Source organism: Balaenoptera physalus, assembly GCF_965194825.1.
Source record: "Balaenoptera physalus genome assembly, chromosome: 17".
Lineage (NCBI taxonomy): Eukaryota > Metazoa > Chordata > Mammalia > Artiodactyla > Balaenopteridae > Balaenoptera > Balaenoptera physalus.
Genome location: NC_138895.1, coordinates 23,851,956 through 23,862,526, shown reverse-complemented (window position 1 = coordinate 23,862,526; position 10,571 = coordinate 23,851,956). Strand labels below are relative to the sequence as shown.

The 10,571-nt window shown below is 40.5% G+C and overlaps 1 protein-coding gene across 1 annotated transcript; it reads right to left on the bottom strand.

Moving 5' to 3' along the window:
- Nucleotides 1-9,167: 9,167 nt before the first annotated feature.
- Nucleotides 9,168-9,642, bottom strand: LOC309646503 (mitochondrial import inner membrane translocase subunit TIM14). The gene has a single exon (XM_082432903.1). It carries the CDS (start codon nucleotides 9,539-9,541, stop codon nucleotides 9,191-9,193), a length of 351 nt encoding a protein of 116 aa, XP_082289029.1. The 5' UTR covers nucleotides 9,542-9,642; the 3' UTR covers nucleotides 9,168-9,190.
- Nucleotides 9,643-10,571: the final 929 nt, after the last annotated feature.

Below are 10,571 nucleotides of genomic sequence, written 5' to 3'. Positions count from 1 at the left end.
CTCTGTATGATAACGAATCTTAACTAGACTTACTGTGGTGATCATTTTGCAATATATACAAACATTGAATCATGTTATACACCTGAAACTAATATAATGTAATATGTCAGTTGTACCTCAATAAGACAAACAAATAAAAATCCAGTGAGAAAGATATTTATTATCTTTTTTTAGATGAGGAAGCTAAAGCTTAAAAAGGTAAGGTAAATTGCCCTTGTACACATGGGTAGTAAAAGTGATGGAGTTGCTCTTCAAACCCAGGTCTGCGTTTTCTTTTTCTTTTTTTTAACTGAAATATAGTTGATTTACAGTGTTGTGTTAGTTTCAGGTGTACAGCTGATTCAGTTTTACATATATATTCTTTTACAGATTCTTTTCCTTTATAGGTTGTTACAAAATATTAAGTATAGTTCCCTGTGCTATACAGTAGGTCCTAGTTAGTTATATATTTTATATATAATAGTGTGTATATTTTAATCCCAAACTCCTAATTTATCCCTCCTTCCCCTTCCCCTTTGGTAAACCATAAAGTTGTTTTCTATGTCTGTGGGTCTATTTCTGTTTTGTAGTTTCATTTGTATCTTTTTTTTTAAGATTCCACATACAGCGATATTATATGATATTTGTCTTTGTCTGACTTACTTTACTTAGTATGATAATCTCTAGGTCCATCCATGTTGCTGCAAATGGTATTATTTCATTCTTTTTTATGGCTGAGTAACAGGTCTCCATTTTTCTAAAGCCTGTGTTCTTCCCCGTGCCTTCCCGAACAAGTGAAACTCCATTTGCTTGTACTGGCACCCAAGTCTTTAGGCATCTACAAATATATGGACTATGTTTTGAGATTCAATATAAATGAAGTGTCAGAAATTTGGAATTCTTTTTTCCCTCTTTTTTCAATAAAGACTCAAACTTTTCAAAGTAAATATCAATCTAGAGATTTTGTCAGATTCTGCACCTCCTTTGTTATTGCTAAGTTGCTTAAAATGCAGTTAGAGACGCCTGATGAACATAAGTGCAAGTTAAGAGATGTGTTCTTTCTGCAACTCAGAGAGAGGGGAATAGTCCTATGTAATCGGATGAGGGGCTGGTATTGTATTCTGACACAGAAAAAGGATTTGGAGCCTTTTGTAGTTGTGTACTTTCTACCCCTTTGTTTAGCGGTTTGAGAAATTCTGAGACGTACAATAAGGTAATAACACAAAGTTTAGGTTTGTGGAAAAGAAAATTAGGAAGCACTTAACCCATGGTAACAAATTTCCTTTTTTTTCTTATTTTTTAAATTTACGTTCCCCATGATTTCTTTCCAGATAATAGTGTTTGTTCCTCAGTGAGCTAACATTTTAACTATTCAAACTTTAAAAAATAAATAGGGAGAAGGTGGCAGCCTCTGGGAGGTCTCATGCCAGTGGGGGGCTCCTCAGAACTACCACTGCCAGTGTCTTTGTCCCCGCAGTGGGCCACAGCTGCCCCAAGCCTCTGCAGGAGACCCTCCAATAGCAGCAGGAACACTGTGACCAGACTCATGTCAACCGAAGTCAACTGACCAGGAACAAAGAGTTTTCACGACCTTCCTCAGACCCTTCCTGGTGCCCAGATATCTGCCGTTGTTAGTCACATCCTGAACTTAACCCCCTCCTGCTTCCCCCTTCCCTCCCATAAAAGAAGCTTGATTTCTATCCCAGATTAAGATGGTTCTTTAAGACATTAGTCCGCCATCTTCTCGGTTTGCTGGCTTTCCAAATAAAGTCACTTTTCCTTGCCCACCCCTCCCCCCCAAATAAATAAAATATAAATAGGAATACAATTCTCTTCCTACCTCTCTCCCCTTCCAGTGTTGGTGGGTGGAGAGGGCAATCAGAAAATAGCTTAAACATTTTATTTAATATAATGTTCATATTTTAAAAAAATTTGTAATGTTAAAACCTCAAGAGCCAGGCATAAGACATACATGAAAAAGTACATTTTAAAAGGTTTCCTTTGAAATAAGAGAATTTCTGGGTTCAGGGCTCAAGGTTTCCCTGTATTCTACAAGAATCCAGCCAAAGATAGATGCATTTGTCCTGTTTACATCTTTCTAAACGAAACTGAACTGTGTCTTAAGTAGCAGGATAAGAGAATTTACATAACTTGGTGTCCAAATATGCATCTTGGAGTTGAACATTCCAGAATGAATTTACCTTGGAACTATTATTGAAGGGGGATCAAGTAACGCCCCTCTCCATTTTTCTCACTTTTACCCTCCAAAGCGAAAGAGAGAAGGTAGGATTAGAATATGTATAGGGTCCATAAGCCCAATAGATGGTTTTTGGTAGCCAGTTCTGAGATGACTTTCTAGAAAATTGTAGCTAAGAAGCTGCCAATTATAGAAGTTGTTGGTCTTACAGCAGAAGGACCCCAGTCGGCTTACTTTAGAGGATCCTCTGAATGTGAGGGAGCTGACGAATACGATTTAGAAGCAGATTTAAAACATGGAAACATGTTTTTACTGCTCATTTCCCTACATCTTAAAGTTGGAGCCTCCAGGACTCAGTCCTTATACCTTTTATCTGCTTATGTACACTCACTGCCCAAGTGATCTCATATGGTCTTACAGCTTTAATCCCAAGTCTGGATTTTTAGCCTGAGCCCTTCCAGAGCACCAGACTTTTAAATATATGTATGTATATGTGTGTATATTTACTCAACATCTACTCCATTATGATGTCTGGTCAGAATTGTAAAACATAGTTGTGAACGTCTGATCCCTTTACCTCCAACCTCCCACCTTCTGTCCCCACTTCATTGGGCCACTCGCTCAGGTCCTGGAATCACCCTTGACTCCTCACTTTTTTATGTCCATCCCATTTCTGATTTCACAGTAAATCCTTTTGGCTCTACCTTCAAAACATATCCAGACTCCAACCACTTACCACTTCTGCTTCTATCATCTTGGCCCAATCCGCCATCATCTGTCACCTGAATTACTGCAATATCTTCCTAACTGGTCACCCTGTTTCTACCCCTGCTCCCTTAACAGCCTATTCTCAACAAGGAAGCCAGAGTGATCATTTAAAAACTAAAGTCAAATGCTGTCATGCCTCTGCTGAAAATGCGCCATCTCACTCCATGTAAATCTTGGTGTCCCTAGAATGGCCTAGAAGGCCCTACAAAGTCTGCCCTGTCACTACTCCCTTAGCTCCCGAACCTCACTCCTACTATTTTCTCCATCAATCCCTCCATTCCAGCCACTCTGAACTTGCAGTTCCTTAAACTCACCAAGGCCACTGCCCTCAGGGCCTTTACACTCCTCAGTCCCTCTGCCTGGAAAGATTTCCCACCCCTGCCGACTGAGATATCCATAAGCCTTCCTCCCTCATCTCTTCAAATACTAACTTCTCAGAGTCCCACTGTGATCACCATAATTTAAAATTTCAGGGAATTCCCTGGCAGTCCAGTGGTTAGGACTCCACGCTCTCACTGCCGAGGGCCCAGGTTTTATGACTGGTCAGGGAGCTAGGATCCCACAAGCCATGCAGCATGCAGCAAAAAAATAAAATAAAATAAAATAATTCAGCCCCTGCCCCACACTCCCCATCCCCTTCCCTGTGTTAGTTCTCTCCAAGCACTCTTGACCTTGTTATATCATATACTTATTTACTTTGTTTATTGTCTATCATCTCCTCCCCACCCCAACCTTAGAATATAAGCTGCATGAGGGCAGGGATTTTTTTTCTACTTTGTTTTTTTCACTGTTGTATCTCCAGTGCTTAGAACAGTGCTTGGTACATAGTAGGTGCTCATTAAATATTTGTTGAATGAATGGATGAATGTTTTAGGACCAGTAAACTCTCCAGTTGGGCACCAGCACTTCATGGCAGTTCTGTAATTTCTCTCAATACTCCTCAGAATTAGATTACTCAGAAAGACCTCTTAGGCTAAACTTGTTGTGATAGTAGAGATGAGATTTGTTTAGGGAAACAGTGATTATAACACATATTTGCAAAGGGTCTGGCACTGAAACATTCTGTGGACACTATGATCATCTTCCGTTCAACAAATATTTAATAGGTATCTATTATGTACCTTGGTGCATATAGAAAAGAAAATAAAGGGACCCTGCCTTTATAGAAGCTTATTTTTAGTAGGATTATTACTATCTATAATACTATATGAGGAGATAAATACCAAAAAAGTCATAACAACACAGAGCTCTTAAGATAGAGTGGATGGAGAAAATATTTTCGATAGCAGCGGTCATGAAAAGCTTTATGTAAGAGCAGATATTTGAGATGGGTCTTGAAGCACAGTTCGGATTTGACAAGCAGAGACAGATATTGGGATACAGAGAAGCTATTCGTTGAATTCGTGAAAGTTTACCATCCTCAGAAGGTTTTTCTTTGGTAGGGGAGGGAGTAGTTCTGTTATGTTTTCACCAATTTTGCTTTATCCTAAGTTCAATTTGACCAAAATGGGGTTATCTCTCCTGCAGAGAAGGCTTTTTAGGAAGAGGAGTAGGGTTCCTTTTAATAACATTAAGTATAAAGTAATACTTGGACATTCAGAAATTCAATTCAACAAATATTTATGCGGTGCCTATTTGTACCAGGCTCTGTATGGAAGAGGGGCCTTGAGGGAGGTAGGAGGAAAAGGAGGGTGGGCTAGGAGCCACAGGATTGGACAGGCTGCCTTTAGAAGAGGGAGTGACCTTTCGTAGAGTTGTGAGGGTGCAAGACATATGGGAAGCAATTAAAGTGCAAATGCATGGCGTGGAGGGAGAGATAAGGAAGGCAGACTGCTTTTCCAAGAACTATGCTGGTGTCGGGAGAAAAGAAAATTAAGACACTTGTAGCCGAAGGAGTTAGCTGGATTCATTGCTGACATTTTTCTGGAAGCATTTCATATATATATGAAACACACATATATATACGTATATACATCTGTCTGTTTATCTATCTATCCATCCACCTACCTGTCTGTCTGTCTGTCTATCTACCTATCTACCTACCTATCCATCAAGGAAGACAGGGGATGGAAGGAGAGTGAGGAGGAGGAATGGAAAATGCAGTGTCTTAGAATATCTGATCTTAGAGATGTCTTACCTTCCCCTGAATTTAATTCAAGTCAAAGCAGGTCAGAGCAATGATAAAATTTACCAGATGCTACAACTATATAAGAGTTGTTTTCACCCTTTCCCTGTGGAAGCATCATCAGAGTGTTTTAAGACTGGAAGGGGTATTAGGGACCATCTAGTCCAATCTCCTTCTCGTAAGTGGGAAAACTGAGACCAGAGAGAAGGGACTTTTCCAAAGTCAAATAGCCAGCTTGCTGGAGTGGCTTCCTGGTTTCTGGTCCTAACCCGCTGCTGTTTCCCTTCACTGTGCCCAAAACCTGTAAGCCTCATTTCTTATTTTTCCAAACGATAATAATTTTGCCTTCTACTTCATAAAGTATATATTTTTATTTTGATGTTCATAAAGATCCTGTGATTTTACATAATTCCAACATATTGCTGCATTAGAACCCAGTTAGAGAAGGCTCACTCTACACGAGACACCGCTTCTGCAGAGTTGTCACTTGGTGATCCGGGTCCTTATTCTCTACCCGAAAATAAAGAATTCTTCTCTACTTAGTGAGATTTCAGTTTTCATTAAGGCCTAATCTTGCTTTTTATGAGAGAAAGAGAGCCTCCTCCTCTCTCTATGGGGCGATTTGTTCCCGAAACATTCTCTCACCTCAATGAGAAGCCCACGCACCGCAACGAAGAGTAGCCCCCGCTCACCGCAACTAGAGAAAACCTGCGTGCAGCAAAGAAGACCCAACACGGCCAAAAATAAATAAATAAATAAATAAATACTTTACAAAAAAAAAAGAAACCCTCAAAAGCAACATTGATAGAGAACAAACTAGTGGTTATTAGCCGGGAGAAGGAAGGGGGGAGGGGCAATATAGGGGTAGGCGATTTAGAGGGACAAACTATTATGTATAAAATCAATAAGCTACAAGGATATACTGTACAGCACAGGGAATATAGCCAACATTTTATAATAACTGTAAATGGAGTATAACCTTTAAAAATTGTGAATCACTATGTTGTGCACCTGTAGCTTTTAGAGTACTGTATATCAACTATACCTCAATTTAAAAAAAAAGATTTTTCCCTGTTTAAAAAACAAAACAACATTGACCTGGATGTAATTTTGATTCTGCCAAGGCAAGTAAGGCTTTAAGGACTTGGAGATGAGATATTCCACTTCACTTCGCCCTGTTTTCCAAGATGACACAACTGAGACCCAGTAACTTGTTCAAGGTCACTTGGCTAATTCATACCAGAACGAGGAGTAGACCGTGGGCCCTCAGAGTATTTTCACTGAATCTCCCCTTGGAATTCTATGGACAAGTGTTGGTTGGGGGCACCCTGAGGACACAGCACTAACTGCCTGTGGTCCAGGCACGAGGTCGAGGAGGTGGGGCCTGCTGAAGAGCCCATCCTTGCTCTGACTTCATGAAGCAGGAAGACTTCCTCTTTAGGACTAGAATCTGAGCTGCTCCTTCTTTTGAATTTTGAATCCCTGCCTTTTTCCTTTTAAAGAAAAGAGAACAGGAGCTGGCTGTGTGCCTGTTCCGTGCTGTGTTAGGTGTCAAACCCATCGCCAAGAGTAAACAGCTACAGTAGGTGAAGTGGGGTTAAAATAGTCCAGGCAAATCCCCACACCCCGGCACTTTTAATGGTTGAACAGAAACGTAGAATGGAAAACACGTTGCCTAATGCTATATTAACTGCCTAATGCTTTATCTATAGACTGGATGCTTATCGTTTCATCTAAGCGTGGAAGATAAGTGTCTCTGAGCACAGAGTACAGCCTGTGCCCGGACACTCAAAGGCCAGTTACTACTAAAGATTATGTAAAAAGGCTGTTGGAGCTCAAAAAAAAAAAAAAAATCAAATCAGAGTTCCGTTTGTTCCTGTTGTCAGACTGAGATAGCAGCCAACGAAAGACGGAAGGAAAGAAAGCTTAACACCCTGTCAGATAGCACATGGGTGCACCAGTGAGAGCCAGACCGCTTCAGCTTTTATTTAGCATGAACCACGCTACTGTCAGGATTGGTACCTGAGGAACAGGTGCTCTCACCAGCCTGTGCGTGGCTGGATTGGGGAACTGCTGTGAGTTTTCCAGATTCATGCTTTTCCAGTGCTGAACTTCTACAATATCTTCCTAATTGGTCTCCCAGCGTCCAATCTTGACACCCTCTCTAATCCGTCTTCCACTCTGCAGGCAGAGCTACCTTTTCAATTAGGAGGATGGGATTACCAAATGCCCACTGCTATATATAAACAAGATAACCAACAAGGACATACTGTATAGCACAGGGAACTATACTCAAGATTTTGTAATAGCCCATAAGGGAAAAGAATCTGAAAAATAATATATACGTGTATATATATGTATAACTGAATCATTGTGCTGTACACCTGAAACTAATACAACATTGTAAATCAACTTTAATTTTGAAAAAGTGTAATTTAATCAGTTTGAAACATCAGTGGCTTTTTACTGCTCCTAGGAGAAAACCCAGACTCTTTAACATGACTTGCAGAGCTCTCCGTAAGGCCAATCCTGCCTTCCTCTCCATCCTCATCCCTCACCCTGCCGTGTCATCCCCCTTGTCGTAGGTGTGTCCGCCACCCTGGCACCCTCTCCTGTTCTCAAATGCCCCATTCTTTACTGCTTCTGAGACTTCAGCAGGCACTTTTCTTTGCCTGGAAGGCACTCCCACCTCCTGGTTTAAATAATTCTTTTATATCCTTTAATTCCTGAGAAAGAATTTCTCCCACCCCCTGGCTAGGTCTGTTATATGCTCTCTTAGCACTTAAACTTTTTCTTTATGCATTTATGAAGCATTTATGTAGCACTTATGAAATTTATAATTAAATAGTTGATTGGTATTTGCTTAATATAGGTCTCTTCTAAGAGATGATATATACTCATAGCGAGAGCTTATACTCTTTGTCTACAGCATCAGGGGCAAGATTCTGGGTACACAGTAGCTCACAGACTTTGTTGAATGAATGGGAAGACATTATTCTGCCTTGCCACCGCTAGTCAATGCACTTCTTGAGGTCAGGAGACCCCTTCTACCCTGGGCCTAGCACAGGACCCAGTATATCAGAAGGGCTGAAGAGATTTTCCTCAATGAATTTTAAGTCAACAGGTTACTGATTTGGAAGTATAACTCTTAAAAGTTTCTCCTTGAGAACTGCTTATATCTTAGGACATCCAACTTAATAAATGGAATCTCATGGTGACTTTGAAAAAATTACTGGTTCAACCTGATCTGTTGGTGCCAGTTCTTAAATTTGTCTGTTTTGCTGGTGTAGCTCTTTATTTGTGTTTGCATGGTTAATACGGACTGGGGGAGCATGTCAGGGGAGGAGGAGAGCTGGGAAGAGGCACAGGAAGACCTTCACAAGGTAACTTGGCTGCCACACAATTCTCTTCCTCCTCTCTAGCTCCTCCCACCTCCTCCCTCCTCAAGCCTCTAGGACTTCCCTTGTCTTTCTACTTCTAGCAGAAGCTACTCACTGAGAAGGTATATCAAGATGAAGCTCTAACTTACTTATTTCCACTTGGTTGGATTTTCATCCAATATTCTCTTCTCTCTTCCTTGTCATTTCTTCATCTTTGCCTTCATCCTATTGTCTCAGAATAAGCGGCATTTTATTCTTTTCCAAAATTTACTCTCTGTCTCCATCTTAATCCCAGCTCTCCTGTCTCCCTTAAGACTTTGATCTCTTTATTGTGACTTACCTCTTTTATTTTCAGTTTCTCTGTCTCCACTGGTCCCACTTCACTGCCTACACACGCACTCTGTTCTCAAAAATCCCTCATGCCTTTACTTTTATCACGATTCTTTTTCCCACCTCCAATTACTCTTCTATCTTGATTTCTTGTTTTACAATCAAATTCCTCGAGTTGTCCACACTTAGAACTGCTGCTTTCTTTACACCTGCTACTTTTATACTCATTGCACTATTGTTTCTGACGTCTTTACTTTAATAAAAAAACAAAGCAAAACTGAAGGTCCATAGTGACCTCCAAATAGCTACATTTTTTTTTTTTTTTTTTTTAGCTTTGAGGCATTTTATTATAAAAAGCTGGTACTCATATACATAAATGAGTAAGAACTTAAAATTCATCATACATTTACTTCATTTTTTAGCTTGACCTTCTAGTAAATCTTTAGCTTCATTGATTTTGGCTGCTATATAAGGAGATCCTCCCTTGTCTGGGTGATTTAAAAGCATAATTCGTCGATGAGCATCTCTTATTTTTCCCTTATTGGCAGTAGGGCTTACACCTAGTATTAATGCTGCTTCCCGTTTTGTCATTTTGGGTTCAAACCCACCTCTGTAATAGCCACCACTGAAGGCAGATTTTGGTAGACTTTGAAAAACTTGTTTTACTTGAGGCTCCATATGCTTCATGGCTTGCAAAGCGTAACGGCCTGCAAATCCTGCAGCAGCAATGGTGAGTCCAACTGCTACCACTGTACTGGCCATGGTTCCCGCTCGGCTCCTCTGCTTCCACCGGGAGCGCGGTTCATCCCACCACACCAACTCTACGCCTCTACCACAAAGCGACGCAGCCACCACCAGCACGTACCAAATAGCTACATTTAATTAACACGTGTGTGCATGATATTGTTGTATACCTTGTGTAAGGGATCATAATGGGTATACAATGAGGTAGAGACATCATTCTGGCCCTCTTGGAGCCCAGAGGCAGAGGAGCTAATAAAGATTTACAATACAAGAAATAATTGCTTTATGGAAGTACCCACAGAGTGTGATGAAATCACGAGGCAGTCTACCTAGAGGAGATGATAAGTGCTTCATTAAGAAGTCAGTCCTTGGGGCAGCAGGAGGGATAAATTGGGAGATTGGGATTGACATATACACACTACTATATATAAAAGACAACTAGTAAGAACCTACTATGTAGCACAGGGAACTCTGCTCAATACTCTGTAGTGACCTATATGGGAAAAGAATCTAAAAAAGAGTGGATATATGCATATGTATAACCGATTCAGTTTGCTGTACAGCAGAAACTAACACAACATTATAAATCAACCGTGCTCCAATAAAAACTAATTTAAAAAAAGAAAAAGTCAGTCCTTCAGCTGAGAGTTGTTAAGAAGAAAAGGAGATTGATAAGGTTGAAAATTCTAAGTGCTATAAGGGAGGAGAGCACAGACACAATGATACAGGAAAGCAAGAGAACTTCCAAGGGGTGGAGACAAAAGAGGTGGTCAAGGAATTCTTGAAGGAGGTGATCCTTGATCTGGAATTCTGAAACATGGATCTGATGTGGACATCTTGGAAGTCAGATGGCTAAAAACCACGAAGGAGTCCATGTCTAAAAGACTGCGATATGGAAGGCCAGAGCGAATGTCATCTCCAAGTGGGAAGGCTCCATTGGTTTGAAGGAATCAGGGGTAGAAAGACAACAACATCTGTACAAATGGCCTTTCCAGGGGTTTATCAATTAGGTTGTCTCTACCTTTAATCACATGTAGTAAGTGTTTTT

Bases quoted from the DNA above. Each gene is read 5' to 3' on its own strand.
- LOC309646503 (XM_082432903.1), bottom strand. From the start codon at position 9,541: ATGGCCAGTACAGTGGTAGCAGTTGGACTCACCATTGCTGCTGCAGGA.